The sequence below is a fragment of the Marmota flaviventris genome, chromosome 11 (assembly GCF_047511675.1).
Source record: "Marmota flaviventris isolate mMarFla1 chromosome 11, mMarFla1.hap1, whole genome shotgun sequence".
Taxonomy (NCBI): Eukaryota; Metazoa; Chordata; class Mammalia; order Rodentia; family Sciuridae; genus Marmota; species Marmota flaviventris.
The window spans coordinates 99,478,688-99,504,806 of record NC_092508.1 but is presented as its reverse complement, the minus strand read 5'-3'; the positions used below and the strand labels follow the sequence as shown (position 1 = coordinate 99,504,806).

The following is a 26,119-nucleotide window of genomic DNA, read 5'->3' as shown; positions in this document are numbered from 1 at the left end:
ACAAAATTTTAAAAGACTGTTCTTGTTCAGTAGACACAATTAGAACTGAAACGTCTTTTCAATCTGTAGTGGGTCGGATCCATGGATGCCAAACCTGTGGCTATGACGGCTGATGTTACCATGGAACTGATCTCTTAAGGGGTTTCTATCTCAGCCTAAAAACAAAATAGGAAGGAAAAAGAGAAAGGAATGAAGAAACTTATAACAGTTTCACAGCTAATGACTGTTTGCAAGGGAACTTTTCTTTATTTAATTATCCATTTGATAGAAATCTTTCCAACTATGAGTTTGCTGAAGCAAGTACTTCAGACTGAGGAACCACACTGAGATTAGGAAAGAAAATCCCAGTGACATCCCCAGCCTGCAGCCCTGGAGATAGCACAGAACAGAGCTGCGCTGTGTGGGAGGTGGAATAATCCTCCAGGTGGAGGATGAAAAGCAGGGGTAGACAGCACTGGGGACGGCAGGTGGGAGGTGTACAGTGGGCTCCTTGGTGATGGTGACCCACAGCCTGATCGGGAGCTTTTTCATCCATTTCTCCAGGTTGAAAGACAGAAAAGTTCTCTTGCTTTGCAGCAGAGCATTCTTTCATTTGTTGTACAAGAAAGTGTAAAAGTTTTTATCTGATTTTTGAAAAAAACTCTATATTCTGTGCCTTTTGCCCTTAGTGTATCCTTGTACAAAGTGATATGATACAAACTAGGAAGAAAAAATGATATAGGGTTTAAATTCTATTCATCTGATAAGACAAGAAAGGAAACCTACTGGTCTTTTTCTTAAAGAACAGAATATTTTTAGGGGACCTTTTTTTTTGTTTTCTTCAGTGTATGGAATCCTGGAGCTTTTGCCTTCTGTTTAGCCCTTGATTCTACTTCTCTGCCACAGAGCGATTATTTAATGAACATTGCTGAAGCCATGAATGAAAGAGGGATGAATGGCTTCTGTTGGACATATTTTCACATCTTTTTCTTTTAGTAGGTCAGTCATGACCATTTTAGAATTCATTGATATTTACTTTACTGTTAACCATTACTTATCTTTCACAGTCTCACAAGCAAGGTTTACCAAGTTTAACAAATGTTTTTGCTAGAGATTAATTATCTTTCACTATCAAAAGTAGTTATTTATCTTTTGGTGCCAGGGTTATTTCATTTAACATTATGAACTCCAAATCATGAATGGCAAGAATGTTTTATTTTTCCACTGTATAGATGGTACACATTTTCTCTGCCCATTTTCCCATTGATGGACACTTTAGGTTGTTTTCTAGTGGGGTATGTTAATTAACTTGATTTAGTCATTCCACAATTTATACATATATTCAAACACTATATTATACACTTTGAATATACACATTTCTTATTTGTCAATTAAAATGAATTAATTTTTACAAAGTACTTGAAAGTGTTCACCCTCCTGCAAAAGATACCTGTTTATAACCTTTACTTTCAAATGGCCTTTCTCTTTAAAAGTCCATGTCTAATTCCAGTCCCAGACTTTGCCCTTCATAAGTGCCCTTCGTTTTCTTCTCATGGGATTTAATGATATGACCCTGGATATACCCATGGGGGTTAGGGTTTTGCTATTTCCTGGCCTAGGCTGTTCTTTGATCTCTCAAACCTTTGATTTCTTCAAAACTTCCAGGTCTGAGATCCCTAGGCTGGATGCAGTTAGGGTACCTCCTACAGGGTTGCATCCTGAGACAGGGCTCTGATCCTGAATCCTGAAAGGAAACAAAACATCACCACAGGGCATACTAAGGTTCTATCCTTTATTTAAAATAATAATAATAATAATATTGTCGAATCTCTACTGGTTGACTTTTATTATTTGTGACTTTGTTTGTGAGTCATTCTACTTTTTACTGAGCTTTGGAAGTGCTTTTCTCCCAAGCAGGTAGGGATTATGAAAGGATTGTCTGAGTTGTTACTCACTCAGTCCCTGAATTCCCACTCACATCTAGCAATTCGATCAAGGCTCTTCGTCCTTGTATTGGAGATAAGTGTGCATGGCAAATGGTGGGTCATCCATGAATTAACTGCTGAATCAGTGAGTGAGTGAATGGATGGGTGATGGGGTACCTTCCTTTCCCCTCTTCTTCTCCTCTATGCTAAATCTACCCTCTACTTGTTAGTTTCTACCTGCTAGTTTAGACATTAGCTTTTTCCTCAGAGTACACATTCTGGGGTACTTGATAGTATCTTGTTTATACCGGTGTCCCCATGATTGGGCTTCAGAGTTTACAAAAAAGAATGTTTCAGAGTGCATTGGAATAGAGAGAGTAGAAAGGGCTTTGAACACTTAAGAGAAGAAGGAAAATACAAAGAAATGAATAATTAATATTCAGAGCTTGAAAAATCAAAATCCTTATATCACCTCATTCTTTTGTAGAACTCTAGATGGAGTAAAATAGTGGCTATTTTGCCAAGATTAGTATTTAGGAGATAATTTTGTTGTTGTTATTTTATGATGATGCCATCTCATCATCTATGAGGAGAAAATATCCAATATGAGCAGCTTATGATTCAGGTATTCTGGAAAACAATATATAACTATGGAATAGTCCTTTTTATTACTTGTAAGAAAGATGTAAACTGAGGTTTCTTTTGCATCTTTTACCTATCAATCTCTAAAAGGCCAGATTGTCTGTGAAGTCTTATATTTGAACAATTGGAAAGGTACATAATTAGAACACAGAGTCAGTATTGACAATGAGTTTCACATTTATCTAGAATATTTTATACAACATTTTGATTTTGGACTATTATTTTATACAAAAATATTATAATTATACACTTCAATATAATAAGGCCTTGGCTTCCATTTTAATTTACCTATTTATCACCAAGTTTATGGCATCACCTGGATAATAGTAGCTCTTACTCAGATCAGGATCAGAATAGGAGGAATTGCTTACCTCTTTGTTCTGCAAGTTTGATTATAGTTGTCAGTTCTGCTCTACCACAATTTAAATAATGTATACAGGGAATTATTTTTCTGATTTTCTTAATGTTAGGAATTTTTATCATCAAAGAAACATAATATAATCTTATTATAAATTATTCAAGATTTTCAGGCATATTTGAATAAAATGTAGAAGCTCCCTACCACTTTGAGTCCTCATTTCTTCCCCATGAGCAGAATCTTGCTCCTATAGAAAATAGTTGGATGTATAAGATATTTCTATATATAAATATTTTTCTATACTTGTAGCATGTCTTTAAATATGTTTGTTCAGTTATTACTGAGCAATTAAAACAGGTCTATCATTAGTTTATATATATATATATATATATATATATATATATATATATATATATATATTATTGGTTGTTCAAAACATTACAAAGCTCTTGACATATCATATTTCATACATTAGATTCAAAGGGAAATTGCATGGAAATGGAAGGAGACCCTCATTGTTATACAAAATCACATATAAGAGGCTGTGAGGGGAATGGGAAAAAAAACAAGGAGAGAAATGAATTAGTTCTATATCTTAATTAAGATAAAATTATATATTATTCTGCATATTGTTTTTTTTCCAATCCCCCACCCCAAATATTGGAGATCTTTTTCTTGGTTTTATCAAATAAGCATGTAAATGAATGTACCATGCCCATTTTAATGACTGCATGGTGTCCCATGGTATGGTTATAGCATTACTTATTTTTCCATGTCTTTGTGATGAACAACATTGGATTTGTGACTGATTTTTCCTATTCCAAACAAGTTTAGAATGGAAAAAAATGATTTATGCTCTGATTCTACTTTTCACATTATTATTATTGAGGAGTATCCCACCATAGTATTATCAGATGATGTACTTATTGATCTTGATAGGTTGGACCAAACTGCTGAAGGAACTTTGGTCTTCATATAGACTGCAGGTGAATCAGTACCCAGTGGGCTGCTCTGGCCCTGAGGAGGGAAATAGCCCCTTCCCTGTGGAGGTAGTTACCATGGAGATATTCAGAACTCTTTAGAGTCAGAACACAGCCAAACAGGTTGTGGTGGTGGGGTGAGGAGACGTTCCTTACAACCTTTTCTTGCTCTGAAAACTTGCTGGACTCCTTGGTCAAGTGTGGCTTCAGGGAACAACTCTAAAGGGACAGTTCACTGCAGAGGCTATTGCTGAATCTGTTCCTCCTTGGTACCTTCTCTCTGCCTTTTTCATTTCTACCTAGTGCTGCTTTCATAACCTATGGTAAAGCAGTTGGCTAATGACAAATAAATCCCATTGTCTCTGCATGTTTTTTAAAATATAAAGTCTTCATCATGTGCAAGAAAAAATTATTTTCTTTTCTGAAAATATCATGAGCTAATACATATAGTGCATTTATACAAACAGAATCTTAACACCCCCCCCCCATTTTTATTTTCTTTCTCTTTTTCTTGGTTGCCTGTCACTTTCTGGATACAAAATTATAATAAATCTATAAGTTGTACTTTATTTCATAATGGGACAATCAAATTCCAGATTTGGTGCTTATTAATTGTAGAACCTAAATGATTTAGCCTTTCTTAGCTTCAGGTTCTTATTTTATTAAAAAAGAAAAAAATAGAGAGGCGGGGGATAGCTATCCTCTAGAGAGTATTGGCTGAATTAGTAATAGTTTGTGTATCTAGCAGACATGGCATGCAGTCAGTTCTGAAAAAAAAAGGAAGTCATCACATTTGTTATTATTTTCTTGATTTTCACAGTAGTATAAATAAGCTATAAGAGGAACTACTGAGTTCTAGATTTTAAATTACTGTCTAAAACATGTACATATACATGCATGCAATAAGATGAATAACATAAAGGAAGCAATAGTATACCTTTACAAACTTCATTCACTCATCAAATTTGGGGTAAAGAAATAATACCGAGGATCCTTTCTTGGCAAAATGGGAATTCTTTCTGAAAGTTTCTTGGTAAAAATCAGCATGTAATAAATGGGTGTGCCTTGCGTGGAAATAAGCCTAAAGATTGCTTGTAAATGTGTAACTGAAGAGTTTGTGGACTCTCAGAATTCTTGCCAAGGTGACCCAGGTGTAATCTCAGGGAGTGCAGGGCTGGAAAATGATTGCAAATTAGTAAACTGAAACCTAATCAATTGACTTGTATCTCATGTGGAGAAAGCCTGTGTGAACAGAATGGGGATGGTCAGCCCAAAACCCACCAAGGACAGCTCAAGGACTCAGGTCCTGGTGTTGTACTTTCAGCACTGTCTAAACAAGGCAGAGACTAAATGTAAATATACCCAGGGGACAGTGAAGGCACAGAATAGCATGGTATTTATTGGTGTACAAATCTGGGCTCACTCCAAATGACTACTCCTTTTGCAAATGATGCAAGTTGAATTTTGTCACCACCCTGAATCTCAGTTTTCTCTCCTATGCAACAAGGTAATTATTATAAAATTTATCACAGGATTTTTCCTCAGGATTAAATGAGATCATGAATAAAACTTTATATCCAATGGCCAGGGAAATGGAGTGGCAACCCTCACACTCGATTCAGAGATATGAGGTCTGCAACTGAACCCCCAAGCCATCTTTATGTTCCAAGAATAGCAGTGCTAAACTTTATCTAGTAATGACTCCAACTTTCAGATGATTTTCTTCAGAAACAACTCCTCTCTAAAAAAGGCAAAATGATTTCAAATGGTATCTTATTGTCCACTTTTTTTTAAAGTTCAGGACTGGGAGTAGCTCAGTGGTAGAGTGCTTGCTTATTATGCATGAGGCCCTGAGTTCAATATGGCACCACCACCAAAAAAAAAAAAAAAAAATTGTGTGTGTGTCTGTGTGTGTGTGTACCAAACATGAAGGCAATAATGTAAAATAATACAACAAGGTGAAGGGGAGAGAGGCTGATATGTTGCGTGATCACTAGCAATTTAAAGGGAGACATTTCACTGGTTAAAAAGAGGAAAGGATGATTATTTAGGTTGAGGAGGAAGAGAGAGAGGGATAAAAAGAGATAAAGGGGACTGGGATTGTGGCTTAGTGGTAGAGCACTCACAAAGCAATGTGCGAGGCACTGTGTTCGATCCTCAGCACCACATACAAAAATAAATAAATAAAATAAATGTATTGTGTTCAACTACAACTAAAAGAAAAATCTTCAAAAAAAATAGGGGGCTGGGTTGTGACTCAGAGGTTGAACTCTTGCCTGGCACATGTTTCTGGGTTCAATCCTCAGCACCACATAAAAATAAAATAAAGATTGTGTTCAACTACAACTAAAACAAAATATTTTTTTTTTAAATGAGAGCGATAAAGGAGAGAATGCAGATACTTATATAAAAAATGGTTGGGCCCTGAAGAGAAAAGGAGAAAGAGAAGTAACTGGATTGAGAGGTAGATTTAAGGAAGCCAAAGCATATGAACAGAAAGAGATTGGTAAAAGGGAGAAATTGAAGGTGGGAAATATAAGGATAGAGATCTATTAAAGGAGAAATTGAACTGAGACAACAGGAGAAGATGGAATTCAAAATCCAGAATTATCCAGGGTTGAACCCTTAAAATCATAAGAAAGCCAAGGAAGCAAGTCACTATGGGAACAGATGCTCTAATAATTTAGGTATCCTTGCATATAGCTGAGCTTACTTTATATATAATATCAACCCATTTCCAATGGGAAAAATAATTATATGCACAGAAGTCAATTTGTTAACAAACATCAGACATCATTGTATATAATAATATAAATATGTAAAAATTAAATATATAAGAAGGAATTTAGGGCAGAGAAGGAAGACAGGATGCAGAACATTTGGGAACATTTTTGAGGAGGAACTGAATTTGAGTATGGCAAAATTTTTAGAGTTGAAGAAAAGAACTGGTTTATTCCAGGGAATGAGAGAGATGGGTATGGAGTCATTTGCATCTAAGTGATGTTGAATCACAAGTGTGTGTGCTCCACAATCCAATGGTTTTGACTTTTAATCTGCTTGCTTCCTGACTAGGACTGATGAGTCTAGAAAGGCATATATTTATGGCACTACTGGTTGTTCCTTTCAAATCTGTGAATCCAGAGTAGGTTCAGCAAATGATGCCTCCACCATTTTTCATCAGTGACACTATTTTTAAATCAGTTTCATACCTGTAAAGTCTTGAGGGCCATTTTTATCTCTTCACAGGAAAGTGATATTGAGTAAACATTGACTGTGATTCCTTATGCCAAGACCTGACTTTGTTTTCTTACATCTAATTGTGAAGAGCCCTAGGCTTTCAGGTTTCTAGAGTATTTATAGAAAATAAAACAATTTCAGAAATTTTTAAATGTGTATGCAAGTAATATTTTCTTTATGTTTATTGTGCTCAGGACTGAAAAAAGAATAGTCCAGGAAGCACAGTGGGATGGGTGTTATCCATGCGTAGGCATTGTCAATGCTCGCATTTGTTTTTGTTAGCAGACAAGTGACCCTTCAGCTCATTTTGAGATTCTTATCAACTAATTCCCTGGGTTGTTTTTCTGGGAAGTCTGAAGAAGGAAGTCAAAATGCAACTAATGCCTTCTAAACAAAGCTATGATAGAGTCATTGGCAAACATCAATATAGAACTTCAGATTTGCAGAGTTGCTTGTGGCCATCCTACTGGTCATTCTCACTTTGCAGCCACAGGGAACAACATCGTGCATCCCACTCTAAGGAAGGTTATGTAGAATCTATCGATATTAATCCACTCGAGTTCACACAAGGACTTCAAAAATTGCTGAGGTCTTGAGTTCATCCTATAATTTTCTAAGTCTGCCTGCCATATGCATAATGTTTTATTTGTTACTTTAGAGTGACTGAAATAGGAAAGGACATAAAAAGGGGAAAAAACATTATCCCTCTTAATGGATTCAGTCACTCAAATGACTGTACTAAAAGAAGGTTCCAGAGCAACAGTTAACCAAAATTGGTTGATGGAAATAACATTTAGCGTGTGGCATTTCACCACACGTTGCTCCAAGGTTATACTAGTAAATTAGCAGCTCCCACCTCAGCTCTGCTTTTCTAAATTTAGAGAAATCTCCAGATTCAGATAACTAAGCTAAGGAGCAACCACATTGACTGATTTTGTGCCTCAGCCCAGCTCTTGAGTGAGAATTTGAGTTTTCTTTTGATCCACATGCTCTTATGAGCTGGACCCTTTGGCTAGCCTGCCCATTCCTTCCAATAATGAGGTTCCCTTCATTTAGCATTTTTATTTCAAATATCACTGATAATTTCATTAACTATTTATCAAGTCTCTCTGCTTCTCAGCATGTTAGCTGTTTTATAAATTATTGACTTTGATTGTTACAGCGATATCCATTAGTAGTATCATAGCCATTCAGAAGGTAAGGCAACAGGTCCAGAGTGATCTCATTGGTCATACAACTAGTGTACCGAGCCACATAGTTCCAGCTCTTGCTAATTTGTTTCTAATGAAAATGCTTTCCCACTATGACAGTCACCTCAAAACTGCAGTTATATAACAAAGATCTCATAGATCATTTCAGAGGAAGTCAGTATTTAAAAAATGTTAGCTTTAATGTGAAAAAAAAAAATTCTACAGCTTCAGTCTCCCTACCTATCAGGTGGTATCACCATAATTCGTATCATTTTGTTATTCAATCTACCACCACCACCACAACTGCTATCAATATCACCCCAAACATTCTATCCGTGGTTTCAAAATGGTGAAGTTATACTTGCTACTCATAAATTAAATTTGATCTAATTTTATTCTCAATGCATCCCTAAGGGCATGGATAAATTTGTAAGTTCCCCTTGATAGCTTACTTCCTTATAGGCTGAACACAACCCTTACATGTAGTTTATTGGCCCACTCAGAGTTGGTTCCCACCATATTTTTATTCTTTTTTTTTTTTTTAAGAATTTTAAGCATTTTGCCAAGATTTGCAATGGAAACATCTCATATTAAGATTCCAGGCTAGCCCATTGGTCTTGCATTCTTGATTTGCATTATTACTTGTTGCTAATGGAACTTGCTGCCCCACTTTAAGAGAGACATCTAGTTTCTACCAGGCATTCTTTTCACCCACTCTATGACAATGAAGCTGTGTATCAGGTTCCATTTATTACTAACATAAAGCTGGCTTCACTTCTTTTTATTACCTGCTGGCCCCTCTAGGCATTTGAGTTTGTATCTGTTTCTGCTACTTTAAACAACTTTTGGAAAGCAACTTACTTTTTCTTTAAGTTTTTAGAAAAACAACAACAAAAAAAAAAATAGTGCGCTTGGTAATGTGTCTTGCATCATCAAAGTAAATGTGATTTTTTTTTTCTTTTTTTGGAAGAGATTTTCATTCTTACAGGTCTATTTGTGTAGGCCAGCACTTTGACACAAGAACATCAAATTGATGCAGGCAAGATGCCATAGTGTGTAAAGGAGGCAGAAGTTAGCATTGTTGGACAGACTTCAGAATTGACCATTTTTACCTTGAAAGTAAAAATGGAGAGAAATAAAATACTATATAAAATCACAAAATTTCTTCAGGAAAGAATCTGGGCTTGATACTCGTTCTACTTTGTCTATTTGAAATTTGTTTTAAAATCTATTTGAAAATATATTGGAATGTAAAAGACAAGTTTATTCTGTGTCTACATAACTTTCATAGATGTGCTTTCAAACTGAAAATAAAGCCTAATTCTAGATCATTTTAATGATCTAAATTAAATTCTAAACCTAAAATTAGATCATTTTAATGTCCTCCAAATATGGTACTCAAATTATAGGTATTCTATAATGTGTTTCTTAGCATTTTTGGTTAATAGTACTGGAGGGAAAAGTATGTAAGTGAATATTTGATTTATTTATAACCAAGATAAATTAATATGTATTTTCTCAAAATCTCGTGAGTTTGAACCTGAATCTTAAAATTCAATTTTCCACATGTACTATGTAGCAAGAAATCTCCAATACAGAGTCACAGCTAGATACATTAAAAAAAAAATTGACTTGCCTGAGGCCACACAGTGGTTCAGGGACAAATGAGAGAACTAAAGTAAGTGTCACCACTTAGATTTTGGAATATTTAACATAGAGCAGGCACTGTGCTCAGTGACTATATAATCTCACTTAATCCTTTAAATGCTATTATTGCAGATGTATCTCCATTTAGAAACTAAGTAGAGGGAGGATTTCAGAAAGGAATTTATTTGCCCAAACTGACACAGCTAGGAACTGAGACCTGAAATTCCAGAGCAAATGTGTGTACTTGTAAAGCTTTGTCCTTAAAGACATGTGACAGATGCTGGGGCACTTCAAGAATGCGATTTGGTTCCTGCCCCTTCTGCAATGTGAATTTAGGCACATTAGAAACTGTGATGGCCTCAGTTTCTCCATTTGTAATTGGAGTTAACGGCACTCACTGAACAGGCATTTCTGTGGTAAAAATATACCCATCCCTAGTCAATTTCTGGCTCACAATAGTTATACTTTCAATGCCAGTTTTGTTTTTTTGTTTTTTTTTTACTTCTGATTTTTACCTAGAAAGTGTGTGTGGGGGAAACAATGTTTTTTTTTTTTCCCTATTTTTTTTAATAAACTTTCTTATCAAAAGGTAACTAGTCAATTTTTTACTTGCATAATTAACACCAACAAAGTCAGAGTCATTAACTTTTAAGATCTTTAAAAGAAAGAACAAAATGAAAAGCAACCAGTAACTATAAAGATTTATATTTACATGAATTAAAAAGTGATAAGAAACATCTAAAGCTGATTAAAACCTGTTGGCAGGTGACTGAAACAAGTCCTTGGAGTGATTTTGAGAGGGATTTGTGATGTCTATTTCAAGTTAGTTGCTAAGATAGCTGATTTTTTTTTTATGAGGAAGTGAGGTGACGTTTAATGTCACATTAGCACTGTGTTGGGCAGGTAGGGTGCTCTTAGCCACAATGAGCAGCAGAAATCTTTGTAAACTATCAGTGTTTCTGCAACCACATTTAGGGAAGATGTAAAATCCAGTGGTGTTTGGAAGCCGGCCATGGGTTTTGTAATTGGCATTCCAGTTTTCCATATACACTCCTGAGATGAAAGACCCTCTGCTATACTCCTGCACCCCTGCCTCCTGCAATCAAATCAGGTTACTTTTGAAAAGAGGGATCTTGACATAGAGTCCTGAGATTATTCACATTTTGTCCTTTTTTTTTTAAATTTATATTTTGCAGGACAAATGATACTGGCTTTCTTTCCTTCAAAGACCACTTGCCTGTCACTCAGATAGTTATCACTGATACCAACAGATCAAACTCAGAAGCTGCTTGGAGAATTGGTCCCTTGCGTTGCTATGGTGACCGTGAGTACTAAATCGAAAGAAGCTTTCTCTCTGCATTACATGAGCACAAGATGTTTTAACTCGCTTATCCCTTTTCCCTGCAGTCTCCCCTAGTCCTGAAAATTATCCACATGCCCAGTGTTTTCCATCCTGCATAGAAAACAATGAACCATGCTTAAGGATGTTCTCATTTGCAGGACACTTCTGGAATGCTGTTTCATTTTATACTGAAGCCTCTTATCTCCACTTTCCAACCTTCCATGCGGAATTCAGTGCTGATATTTCCTTCTTTTTTAAAACCACCGCTTTATCTGGAGTTTTCCTTGAAAACCTTGGCATTAAAGACTTCATCCGACTTGAAATAAGCTGTAAGTGCCCTCATCTACAAATTTACTATCATTGATCTTCAGGATAAGTGTTAGCCTTGACTTTGACACCAACCACAGCACGTGTTTTATCATCAAGTTAATCTTTCTGGACAAGGGTAAAATTAGCAGTGATAATTTCCACTTCCTCTGAATTCTTTATGATCTAACTATGTCCTATCAGCATTTATGAGTCATTGTGTCATCAAAATATATACATTCCAGAAATTCTTGATGATACCTATTGTGGGTTCCATTATCTGAGCCATGGGTATTTTTTTTTACCCATGACTTTGAGATTTTATACCAAAGGACTATACCTTTTATGGAAAGTAGAGATCATTATCATAATTATACATTTTGTTGACATTTGAGGTAGACTCTTTGTTGCACTGGTGCTTCAAAAGTGATTTCCTGACTTCTCTCCTCCCACTAAGATAGTGTTACTAGCCAATCAGAATTCTCAGTTTCCCCATCTTTTCCTCATGAACAGTGGTATATCTACAGAATGAGATGCCAGGATGTCCATCTTCCTATAGAGAGCCTATCCCCCATATATAGATTTTATTCAGCAATAATCATCACATGATTTGAAAATTAATAGAAATACAAATAGTAAAACCTTCTACTATTGAGCAGTTTATATATAATGATACTACTAAAATATATTTCAGTACTAAAAATGAAATACAATGGCAAATAATTTATTTCTATAAAAATGGGAAGTACCAATCTTTTGATCTATACCAGTAATGAAGACATTAACATTTCTGTTTCTAAGTCTTTCTTTCTACAAATTTGTTGATGACTTCATCAAAATTTATTTTCTATACATGTTTGTGTTAAAAAGACAGTGTTAGTCATATTTGTCCATCTGTGTTCTGTGTTGAACAAAGAATATTTCTTTATTAATTTTAAATTAGATTGGTTTTCCACATAAAGCCACAGATGTGCAAATGTTTGCTAAAGATTAATAAAAGTTCTATTTTACAATAAATTCCAGAAATTATGGTACTGTATCTGTATTGTTTTAGGATCAGCTCTACCAAATTCCAAATAGCTCTGAAACCAAACATCATTTTGGTGAAATAATAATTTCACCAAAATGCTTTTACCAGAAAATTAATAATACATTTTTCTTTTTTTAAGTGAAAATAAAATTTCCAATGCTTTATAATTTCTTGAGTTCTTTTAGGGTACAACCCTTGTGGTACTGAACATTTTGCATTTCATAGTAGATTCAAACTAAACAATGATGGCACAGAAAGTGTATAGGTAAAACGGCAGAAGTTGAGTTCTTACTCTTGAAAATAAACGTGTGTGAGTCTGCATGTTCAGAAGCCAGCAGTGTTTAAATACACTTTAAATAGTTGTCTGTATTGACTTTGCCCCAGACTATAACATTTATTAAGTGGCAAGTAATAAAATATAGTAATAAAATGAAGTTGATATATACATTATTAAAATTTTACAGTGACTTTAGCATCTGTCGAAAGGTAGATGAGCAAAAGACTATTTTGGTGGAGGAATGTTTTATTATTGACATTGCTTAGAATTACTGTTCAATAATGAATATAAAGCCAGGCATGGTAGTGCATGCCTGTAATCCCAGTGGCTTGGGAGACTGAGCCAGGAGGATCTTGAGTTCAAAGCCAGACTCAGCAACTTAGTGAGGTTCTAAGTAACTCAGTGAGACCATGTCTCTAAATAAAATACAAAAAAGGGCTGAGGATGTGGCTCAGTGGTTAAGCGTCCCTAGATTCACTCCCCAGTACCAATAAACAAACAAAACAAAACAAAAAACCAGAAAGAATCAGATACATTTTAATTGCTTATGCCATTCCTTTAGGTTTTCTGCACATAATGCACACTTTTATTGTGGACTACACCCCTGCCTTGCCCTTGTTATGCACACCACGAGAGTGATGACTTGGGCCTGTCACTGAGTGCCCCATTCCTCTGTGTATAGTTTGAGTGAAGCAACTGACCATATCACAACAATGATGTGACTGCATGAAATATCTTGAAAAAACAAAGCAACACCTCAGAAACAGACACTGGGGATTTGAGAGATCTGGAAAAGGAGACAGAAGCATTGCCTGGTAGAGATGGCAGAGATATTTGTATAAATCTCCAGCAAATCAAGGAACAGCTAAGTGTTTTCTTTGCAGCTACAGGACAATATATACAAGGCAAGAGAGCCTCTTAATTGGGAGTTTCACCTTTTCCTCTAAGGATTTAGTCTACTAATGGGAGGAAGCTTTTGTGGCTATGGTGTAAAATGAAATTCCTCGTACTTACTTGGCCATGCTCTGAAAATATTGCATAATATGGAAGCAATAAGCTCACTGTAAATGTAATAAAAATTAGGCCCCACGGCCTTTTGATTCATTAAAGCCACAGCAAAGTCATGGTATACTATTGGAGGATAATGCGTTATAATTTAGCATTAATTACGTATCAATGTCTAATTTGTACTTTGTGGTGCTGTTTTTTGCCCTTTGAATTGTACAAAGATGTTTTTAATACAAAAATTTACCAAAAAAATTTATGTAATTATTTGGTGCATATTTTATCACGAGATTGGTGAATTTAGATTTCTAAAACAAGATTTAATATAAAAAAATTAAAGTGCATGGTTTCATGTTTCCAAAATGTGTTATTATCTTTATCATTATTATTGTTTATAAGAGAAAATGCTCAAATTGTGAGGGCATCTTGCATTTTTTATTTGCAGCTTCACTCACATTATGGATTTTAGGCAGATGGGATTTTTTTACCCTAAAGAGTTCATAGCAAGGAACCCATACACTCTAGCTGCTTGGAAAGGAAAAGCCTTTTCACCAGATGCAGAGGCTCCAAATAGATTCTGCTTCCATCCCCAAGGAGTATTCCTTTATAACCATCTGAATAGCAGCTTCCAAGGTTGATATATCCAAATTGATAGACAGGAAACAGCAGGTTTCCGTCAAATTTCCAATCCATTTCCTCTAAGTTACTTTCAACTAAGGCATTTGAGTTCTGTCACCTTGGGATTAGCCTGTAGTCTGTGAAAAGGAAGATACTTCACTATGTTCTCAAGTTTTAGAGAAAGTGTTTCAAACAGGATTGTGGGAAAAAAATTGCCGTTTGACAATTATCCCACAATGGTGTGCATATAGAACTAGGTATTTGGATTAGATGAGAAGGAGCATAGGAAATCACTTTTAAGAGTAGGTATAATGTAATAAAAAGAACTTGAATTATAGAGCCCAATATAGATTCAGATTTCTGCCTGTCCAAGTCAATTCATGAGCCACTTTGGACATTTCTTCACCTGTTCAGTATTTATTAATGTACCATGGCATTGGCAACACTCACATACCAACTGGATGTGTTTGGCCACAATTAACAGAAAACTCATTCTGAACTGGCAGACACAAGGATGGGAATTCAACCCTGGTTCTGGGGCACATGGCTTAGCACAGAGGCCATGGGTCTGGCTTTATTTGTTTGAATTCAGCAACTGAACAAAAGTCACCAGTGGATGATTTGTATCTTCTCTGTGCTCTAAATTCTTAATATTTCCTTCAGGCTAGCTGTCCTTTACAGCAGAGTTACATTGCAAAAGACTGAGTAATTTCTTTTCCAGCTAATCAAATATTTAGGTAGTATACAACTCACCTAATAACCTGGACACCAAAGACTGTGGCCAGACAAGAAAAGATGGTAGATTGTTTATGCTAAAATCCCTCCCATCTGAGGCAAAGCTAGCCTGATACCAAAGTGCAAGAGAAGGTAGTTTCCCAAAGCAAACTCTGGCACTACTATAGAGGGAGTGGTAGAAGGAAATCAATTATGATTTCTTCTAAGGCACACCTTTCAGGATTTAAATGAGTCATTGCATAAAAATGCCCAGAGTTCTGGGCATGGTGGCACATGCCTGTAATCACAGCATTTTGGGAGGCTGAGGCAGGAGGATGGTGAGTTCAAAGCGAGGTTCAGCAAAAGAGAGCAATTAAGCAAGTCAGTGAGACCCTATCTCTAAATATATATATATATATATATATGGGGCTGGGGATGTGGTTGAGTGCCCCTGGGTTCAATCCCTGGTATCCAAAAAAAAAAAAAAAAAAATGCTCAGAGTGGTTGTTGGGAACCAGCAAATAGGCATTTAATTTTGGACATATTAGTTTTCAGTGCAATTGTAATCCTAGTATTATTTGTGGCCTAATATATTATCACTTATTCTCTAAATGATTAAGATTTAATCTTTTCATTTTTTATTCTAATGACCCGGATGGCTTTAATAATATTAATTCAAATAAGCTCTATAATCCTTCTCGGTGTGAATTAAGTAGAAAAAAATCCATAAATTTCCTGAGTTTCTGAGTAAAAAAACCATAAGTATATGTCATGTATATGTAGAGAGAGAGAGAAATATTTAAATTTTTCATATCATAGGTATCCTACTAAGAATATTACTAAATTCAATGTTAATTTGAATATATGATAGTCATAACCTCAGAGAATAGTAAAAATTAAGACTGCTAAAATTAATTTTCACTGAATTGTTGAGTGATTACGTTGATTAGTTTCTTGACTAAAATCTTTACATTAATTCCTTTTGTTTTCAAATAATCCTACCTATGATTATCTCTGTATTGTACTATAATTATCATTGCTCAATTCCTCATCCAATATGCAGAGGAAGAAAATGAACCTGGAGAGTATATACAACAATCCAGAAAGTCCTTCCATGCACCTTGAAGGCTCAGAATCCAGGACTCAATCTCATCCCTCTGATCCTTACATCAGCCCTCTACTCTGCTTTGAAGAATTACCTCAAGATTAAAGAATGTTAGGACTCAGGAGAACACAGAATGACTTTCCTCCAGATCTCAAGGCATAGGGCATTCACGAAGTTCTTGAGATTTTGTGCAAAACTATAGTGTAAAAGACAAAAATCACAGCAGTCATCAGATCCTCAGAGAGCGCTTGTGTCTTAACAGTATGACAATATTTCTTCCTCTCAGTTCATATTTCTCATTTTATAGATGTGGACATGAGAGGTCAGAGAGGTTAATTGGCTACATTAAAGACTTGCAACCTCCTTATTCCACAAATGTACCTGAGATCACTCTCATGTCTGACCTGTGTTGGGAGATGAGGACACAGACATGAAGCTGGGATTTTATGTTCATGAAGCTCAGGACTTCTTCCTCAGAGGAGACTTGTGAGGGTTTACTAAGAGAACTCTCTCCAGGATATGGTCAGCAGGTCTTCTCCTTGAGGTCAAGAAGAACATCGCAAAGGTGCCTCTGGTCAGAAGGCTTCTTCTCCTCTGTCATAGCATTGGTTAACATTCCCTTGGGGCATTTTCACATCCCACTATCAATCTTTTTAAATTGTGGATTCCTCTTGTCCCATTCATTTCTGAATTTTTGGTGCCTAGCAGAGGACCTGACTTGATAAAAACCCATTCAAAGGCTAAAGTGACTCCTTTATGGTCACTATTTTATGGTTACAATAAAATAGTTGATGCTGAGAGAAGGTATCTTTCTGACACTTAGGGTGTGGAAAAGTCAGATGCAAGTTCATCATAGAATTACTGCTTTCCCAGGGCCACACTCCCCAGGGCCACTGGGTCATTCTTTTCCCTCCATCCAGGGAGAGGTAGCTTGGGTTTGCTCCAGTGCCCCACCATGTAGTCTGTAGGCATTGTGGGGTGTATCATTCATTCACCCACAAATATTTCATTCAATTATTTTCAAGTATCTATATTATATATTCTAGCTTCAACTGCCCCCAAAGAGTATATAGGAGTCTCAATGTGAGGTTTAGAGGAATGGTTTTGAAAATGAGGTTCAGAAACACATCACCAGTAATCAAACCTTACTCCACCCCATTGTCACTAGGGTGACTTGTTTTGTCACCTGTACCATAGTTCTCTCATCTGTAAAGCAACAATCTCACAAGGCTGTAATAAGGCTCAAGTGAATTAGGCCATCCCAAAATGCTTAGCAGAGTGCCTGGCTCATGGCAAGCACTCAGTAAATATTAACTATTAGTACTTCATTTCACTGACTCTCCTTCAGTTCTAGGAGGGAAAAGATTAAATGTTGTAGGTCTTAATGGTTATTTGAATAAAATAATATTTTAAAAAAATTTCCAGGAACCTAATACCTTGATATAAAGCTAAAAAATAACTAAGGAAAATTGCATTTTATAGTTGCAATATGACCATGTTTTAATGAATAAAATTTTAATTTGGCAAGAGCTTCCAGGGTTATGTGCTGGGTCTAAAATAAATAGAATTCATCCAAATTTTGCAGATTTGTAGTGGGGACACACAGTAAACCAATCATTATACAACAAGGGATACATGGAAACCTAGCGTAGGGGTGGTGGGAGACACAGCCAAGCAGAGAGCCCCCCACCAGAATGTGCTCTCTGAGTGGAACTTGATAGCCACAAGGCTGGTTTTGCAGGAATATTTGTTAGCAAAATCTTTAAAATTCTTCTCTCCAAATTCTTACTGATTGTTACCTATATTCTGTAGAGAGAAATAAATACAGAACCTATTCATCTCTCAGCAATCATTTGGTTTTGAAATGTTTGGGGCTGCAAAGTGCCATTGATGTTGTGAATCAGAAGTAAGAAATAACTCAAGGGACTTTCTTCACTTTTATCCATTAATTGTCACCCATTTGTTTCTTTCAATTCCATTTCCTTCCATGCATGACTTTGTAAGTCATAGCCAAGTCACCTGGGTGGGGAAATTATGTCATCCAGAAGAGTGACAGTAGCATCGCTAACTTGGGCTCATACTAGATGGCAGGCACAGTTCAAAAACTTCACCAAGTTTAACATGCAGAGCTGGGGTTGTGGCTCAGTGGAAGAGAACTTGCCTAGCATGTGTGAGGCACTGGGTTTGATTCTCAGCATTGCATATAAATACATTGTTCATTGACAACTGAAAAAAGATTTTTAAAAAAATCTTTTTTAAAAAAGATTAACATATAAACAACCTGATGACTAGGTATTGCTTTTATTTTCATTTTACAGATGAGAAAACTGAGAAAGTGTGCCATCAAAAACCTATCTAGGAAAAGGTGGTATCAGTGTATTCTCTCAAATCCCCCTTTTCAGCCTTAGACTTACTGCTTCTTATTAAAGTCACAGCTCACCAGAAGGTGAAGCAATCTGAGGTCTCTGGTTTCTTGAAATGTTGCATTATGAAGGCTTCTTATAGGAAGGATAAGTTTTTGTTAAGGCTTTAAAGGCTGGGGAAGGGGATGATCCAGGGTAGGTGTTTGACCTTTGGTATCTCTGATAATTTAGAACTGGCTGTTGATGACTTTGTCAAGTAAATGCACGTTTTCTGATTGAAAGGGGAGGGAAAAGAAAAAAAGTAAAGAAAAAAAGGAAAAAAATAAAAATAAATAAATAAATAAAAGGGGAGGGAAGAGGAGACAATCAAGGAGTGCAGAGAAAGACCACAAGGTCTAGCATATGAAGGGTCCATTTTCTCACATGAGACCCTTCTCCTCAACCTCACTTTATAGTTAACCTTTCCACTTCCTTAAAATTTAGATAATTCCTGTGTAATAATGATAAATGCATGAAAATATTCTCAATAGAGAAAACAGGTGAGAATCTGCTCTTGGAGTTTGCTTCTTACTACTATCTAGGACATTTTGAGCAAACTATTCTTGGAGCTTTCCCCCACTCATATGAGAATAATAACAGCCCCCCTCAGGGGTATTTTGAAGACTAAAATGAGAGGGTTTACCCTCAGTGCTTAGCACAGTGCCTGATAGAGAGCTCAGTCTACCTATTATGCTGCCACATCCATCCCTCTCAATCATTATAGAGCACCATCGCCATCATCATCAACTTCAACTCCATTCATCAACACAGTCACCACCATCATCACCACTACCACCACAACCAATGTCATCACTCCCATCACCACCACCATTATTACCATTACCATCACAACCACCCTGATACTTGTGGTATTTTAATATCATTGGTATTATTTCTCCTAACTGGCTGCCACCTAACTTTGGTGATATCTGATTGTTCTAGAGAAGCAAAAAGAGGCATGAAAGTAATCCAACATGGAAGCAGAGGCTTCCGTTTGTGTTAAGGCATTGCAGTAACCTCTCCTTGGTCAAGGAAATTAGTTTCTCAAATTAATTTTGTTCTTGTTTGTTTTAGACACAGGAACAGCATATTTGCTTGTATCGTATGTATTAATGAGATATCATGAAAGTGGGTACTGGGCTTCTTAGGCTGTGTCTCTCCTCTCTATAGTAGCAAAAGTGCCTACATGACCTCATATCTACAGATGTCCAGGATGACACAGCTGAAGCCTGAGAAGACCCAGGAAATCCAGAGCCTCCGCATAGATTAGTATTCATCACATAGGCATCAGTTTCCCAGTTTCCTATGCTATTTCCTGGATTTATACCATTAGGACCAAATAGGTAGGGTGCTGGTGCTTGGAACATGTATACTCTTAGTATTTAGTGGTTTTTATTATTAATAACAACTTCAGTGTTGCAGGGATTTTAAAGAGTATGTCTGCTCTGTAATGACAGTGACTTTAATTGTTTCTCTTATTCATTCAGGACATACTTGAGTCCTCCACACATTGAGAACTTCCTTCATCTTTCATCCTTCTTCCTGTTTCCTTGTTTTGTTTCAGCTCCTTCTGAGATCACATTTGCCATCGATGTTGGGAATGGCCCAGTAGAACTTGTAGTCCAGTCTCCTTCTGCTCTGAATGACAACCAATGGCATTATGTCCGGGCTGAGAGGAACCTCAAAGAGACCTCCCTTCAGGTGGACAGCCTTCCAAGGAGCACCAGAGAGACTTCAGAGGAGGGCCATTTCCGGTTACAGCTGAACAGCCAGTTGTTTGTAGGTAGGGGACAACTTAAAACAACCTTTGTGTTTAACACCCTATAAGACCACTATGTGACTAGGTCCAATGAATCTTGCATTTATTTGAGGTCAGGGAAATGATGAAAATATGTCATTTTAAATTATAAATTTAATTCTGCAGGTTGTTCCTGTCTAGCTTCATTAGTGATAGTGACAAATGATTATATTACACACTAGCACGTTTTGAGGATAGTCTCAGACCCTTTTTGTACCTTTTCTTTGGTTTATATTATTTTCCAGTGCCTAGGGACTCCTTTTGTTTCTCATCATTATGATCAAAATCTACTCTCAAAGAAAACATGCGTTAACCTATTAGACTTTAGCAGGTAAAGATTCCAGGACAGTGGGACACCCTTGCTAGTGATTGATGCCTGAGGTGTGATAATTATTGGTCACAGTATAATGAAATCCTTGAGCCCATTCAAAGGAATTTCAATCATCAATAATATGTTGGGGGCAGAACCATTGCTTTTTAAACCAGGGGCTCCTCTGATCCTACCTGAAATCATATCACTTAGGTAGGTGCCTTACACTTGCACAGAAAAACAGCCCTTGGCCCCTGAATAGATATCTCTCAGCTGGAATTAACCTGTGACAAGGCAGCCACTGCTGGGATTAAGATGGGATGTATTCCAACATCATTTCCTAAATCCTTGCTTTCCTCCCTCCATTACTTCTTTCCTTCTCCCTTCCTTCCCTTCCTTCCTTCCCTCCCTCCTTCCTTTTCTTTCTTTTCTACTTTCCCTCAATAGTCATTGGGCATCTAACACTAGTCAGGCACCCTTGTTGGATGAAACATAAATTGAGCAATTCCACTGCTTCTAAAGGAGATCATGGTCTTCTCCATGTGCATGCATGTGCAAGTATTCATGCATGTATGTGACTTGTGTGTGTGTGTATACACACATGTGTGACAGAGAAGGCAGGGGTAGGATTTGACAGGGGTTCTTTCATCTATGTTTGAGCTTTAACTGCATTTCAACTGTTCAACTGACATTTTATTTTTCTTGTTATAATTTCTGTATTTTGTTATGTATAAGGGATTGTGTGTGCGCGCGTATGCATGTGTATGTGTGTATGTGTGCGTGTGTCGGAGGGAGAAAGGGAGAGAGAGAGGGAAAGCTTCAACAACATTGGCTCAGGTAATTTCCTAGACTAATACAAGGCCATTTTATAGCCATAATTTGGAAAAGGTTTTTAGAAAATGGATTTGAGGAGGGCTTGTAAGGCTATAAAAATACAAAATAGAGCTTTAAACATTAGGGATATTGTAACGCTATAAAAGCCATAAGTGTGTTCCTGTATAAACTTGAATTTCAGATGCCTGGTATAGGGATGCCAATAAGTGAACAAAATTTGCCAATCTGCCCAGACTTAACCTCCTTTCTGCATTTGTTTATTTGTCTATAAATCATCTCCCACACTGCATAACTTTACTGCTAGTAATGAAGTGCTCTCCCCACTTAAGGAGCATTTCTTACTTGTTTCCTTTAAAACTGACTTTATACAACTTTTAACTGTGAGAAAAAATTGTCACCAAAAACACATCAACCAAAAGAAAAAAATGTAACAGAAGGAGGGTGTCATTTTTTTTTTCCTCAATCACGTTTCTCTCTTCATCTGTTATAATTTACATATCCAGCAGAAGCTAAAATGGTAGTGATTAAAATCTTTATGATCACAGGGGTTTTTTTTTTTTTTTGCTTAATTAATAACTCATGTAGGTGCTATGGTTTACTATTAATTTTTTAAAAGTTATATTGCTGTTTTAATTCTACTTAAACATTGTGTTTTATTTCTCTAAGGAAGTTTCCTAGTCATTAATATTTAATAGCTTTTTTTTTTTAGCAGAATCAATTTAAGTATTTGGGGGTTTTCATAAGTTTTGTTATGTGTCAATGTTTAATTTATGATTTTTTTGTGGCTAAGGAGGATGTACAAAGATAGCATAATTTGTATTTTCTCTTTCATACCAATTTCATGTAGCTATGAAATTATTGTATGGACTGAATATGTGGGAAATTTTGTGCAAGTCCAAAGGGAGGGGTGGCAATTATGTTTCTTGGTGAGTTTTTATCTACAAACATTTCAGTTAAGCTGATCACAAATCCAGTGAGTGGTAATAGGTAATAGCATGTGCAGGGGCTTGGGGAGATGTGTTGCCAAAGCCAAGGTCCACTCTGGTGAGAGGACTTGCTCATGTTATATTTCGTTCCAATAAGTCCCATCTCAGATGTGTCTCTGCTTTATTGAATTTGTCTAAAGGTACTTGAAGAAGGAAAAAAAATAACCTGTTGGTTTACATTTTATCATTTAAAATTCAGTGATATGCACATCTAGAAATACCAGGTCACTGAAAAAAAAAAAAAAAAAAAGCTAAAGTCCCAACATCACCATTTTGTATAATTCAGTTGTTCAATAGATGAATAAATAAATGTATCAGTCTGCAATTATCTACTCAGTTATAGCAGCCCAAATGAAAGACTGCATTCTTTTTCAATCAGAAAATTTGAGATACTAAATATTTATGTTTGCTATGCATGGAAAAGTATCAATGATGTTTTATTCTTGACTGGGTTAGAGTGAGTGTGGCATTATTTAAATATTAAGTTGAATAAGTCTGCCTGCGTACCTTTGGTCCCTGAAGGATCTTTCAATCATAACAGAGCACCATTCAGCATTACAAAAATCGCACAGTGGCTGTGATCCTCAGTACTAAACCCAGGCTGCATTTTATAAAATAGGATGTGTCTCTCAGCTCTGCCCTTGTCATTGGAATGTGACAGGCTGAATTGCTGATGCATCAGTCAATGCATGCTGGATTCCCAGAATCGATATTTTAACTTCAAGCTGCTTTATCACCATGATTGTTAGGGACACTTGCATCCATGCCACTTTGTTGGTTGCATTGTCTAGCAGGGTGGGAGAAATTTCATACCATGTTGGTTTTGAAATGTATGCTTAAGCACGTGGCAGTATTATAGTTGGCTAATGGTATCACCATTTCTGTTTAGATATTGCCCACTAATGTGTCCAGTAATACGTAGATGAGGCAAGATAAATCCAAGAACCTTCCATCCATTGCTAAAAGTGAAGAGGAGAACTCTGAGTATGTGTTTCAGATCAGCTACCACAAGCTGACCTTGGTAGGAAAACAACTAGCCTAAGCTTACTATTGCCTTTATCTTCAGAAAGAAAATGAAATCTGGCAACCAGTCTTTTAAGATTTGAAGATCTGCTCCTTGTGAGGATATATTAGACATGACAATCATACTTCCCATGCCCATGTCTCTAATATTTTCAAGGAAAATGTCTTATTCTTTCCAAATTGAGTATAAGTATGCAGCTATTACAGAGTAGAAATTTGGTGCAAATGTAGGTCTGGAAGTCTCATTTTATGAATATTTTTGTTGTTGTTTTCACATGTTCCCATTTTTCTCCCCTTCAGCTCAGCTGCTCTATTTGTGTCAAAAAAAAAAAAAAAAAAAAAAACAAGAAACAAAAAAACAACAAAAAAAAACAAAGTTAGTTCAAACTTACAGTCACCGGGGGAAAATACTATACCAACTTGATAAATCATAAAATTTGAAGAGATCCCCCAAATGCTACTCCTCTTTCCAGGCTAGAAGAGAACTATTATTCCTATAGGCAGGGGAAGCCGGTCAAACTTAGAGAGGTTGATGGTTAACCAAGAAGACTTGGCATGTACATTAATTTTGTACTCAGGCACTTTATAAATTCATGATCCATGGTATGAAGCAAACACCATCTCCCGTGGATTAGTAACTTATATTTTATCCTTTTGAGTGCCTCATGAGTATGGCTGTCTTGATGCAGGCCAGGACAGTTTTCCATTTGAGAAGATGAGATGTGTCTCAGAGCACAGGAGGAGGTATGTGTTATTTTCACACTAAGAAATAATTGGAAAATCACTTTTTTAGCATATTTATTGCATAAATATATAGAGAATGATCCTTCTCATTATTTCATTGAGAAAGCAAAAAGTTAAAAAATATTTGTCCTTGTAAAATTGTATAAATGTCTAATTCGTTATATTTCTTTTGCCAGAAAAATTTCATTTTATTCAAAGTTAAATAATATGTCAAGTAAACTTGAATCATTTTCCTCTGGAAGAAATTGACATATGACTTCTGATGTTACATATAATAATTGCATAAAGGGAATTGTACTGTCAGTTTAAGAAATTGGCAAAGCCTCCAAACTTCAGCAAAATGTCTCTAGAGAATCTTACTTGGTTATTGCATCATAAACACTTGGAAAGGCACATAATAGCCACTCAATAAAAATGCTTCTTGATCAAATGCAAAACAAGTGATACATATTAATACATGCCAACCAAATGTTGTAGTTTCAGAAGACCAGATTTTATCATAACATGATATAGTCAGATAAATATTCATATTTGTCATGGTAACATTTAAAAGGTAAAATGTGAGAGTTTTTTAATTTGTTATGCTTTTTTTTTTTTTAAATAATACTTCTTCCCTCATGTTGAAAGTAGATGTCATACAGCATGGAATAGTAGTCACTGGAGGGTAGGGGGTGTAATGTAGAAAGGGCAGAGGTAAGTTAATAGGTACAAAATTCATTAGGTCAGATGACTAAGTTCTAGTGCTCCCTAGAACAATATGTGACTATAGTTAAAAATAACGGATGGTTTGTTTCAAAACAGCTGGAAAAGAGGAATTTGAATATGAACAACAAGAAATAATGTTTGAGGTATAGTGATATGAATATTCTGATTTGATCATCATACATTCTCTACATGTATCTAAATATTTCACTATTCCCCATAAATATGTATAATTATTATGGATCAATTAACTTTTAAAAAATGCTTCTTCACTTTAAAAGAAATGATGAAGAACCATCAGGTTCTTCATCAGTTTTTCTTTCCAAATACCTTTGAGCCACAAAATCAGATTCTTATAGCTTGAAAATGTTTGGAAACAACAGTGGTCCACTTTTATATTCAGAGAGCTAAACCATCAAATTTCTTCTGCAAAAATTTATTTTCTTCTCAAATAAGTTGAGAGTTGGACACATTTAGCCCAACCTAATAGACAATTTTAGTGTTTTCTGCCCTGTTATATTCAAGAAAAGTTTTTGAAATGTTTATCTACAATTTTTTTTCAGTTTTAATTGAAGCTCATTTCACCCTGTATTGGTCTCTGTTGTATTGATAATGTGCAATTGGAGCAGAATGGAGAGTTTTCTTGTTTGGTTTGATTGTTTTTTTCCTGTTGTAAAAACTTATCAGGAATCATAATGTCTTTTTTAAAGGAGAGTGTAATATGGCCTTGTTTTTTTTTCATGCAGCCGAGGGAGATAAGCCCTGAGAGTTAGAGCACAGAGACTCAGGATTGCAAATAGTTATTTGATTCTTCTGGTATGTTCAGTAGCCAAAATTTATAACTCAGTAAAGGAAGAAAAATGAGAATGCCATTATTTATATGAGTTAGATTATACTTACAAAAAGAGATTCAGGCCAGAGTTTTCAGGAAAAATGAATCAATTTTCTTTGCAAATTCAAGGACC

At 36.0% G+C, this 26,119-nt stretch overlaps 1 protein-coding gene across 2 annotated transcripts in view; it reads left to right on the top strand.

Annotated features, from left to right (window-relative positions):
- The window catches only part of Cntnap5 (contactin associated protein family member 5), a 787,874-nt gene that overhangs the window by 630,866 nt on the left and 130,889 nt on the right, over window positions 1–26,119 (top strand). For both annotated transcript variants that reach the window (XM_027936831.2, XM_027936832.2), the window contains exons 15-17: window positions 11,155–11,282; window positions 11,459–11,629; window positions 20,322–20,540. In XM_027936831.2, coding sequence (XP_027792632.2) covers window positions 11,155–11,282; window positions 11,459–11,629; window positions 20,322–20,540 — 518 coding nt within the window. The remainder of the gene's footprint in view (window positions 1–11,154; window positions 11,283–11,458; window positions 11,630–20,321; window positions 20,541–26,119) is intronic.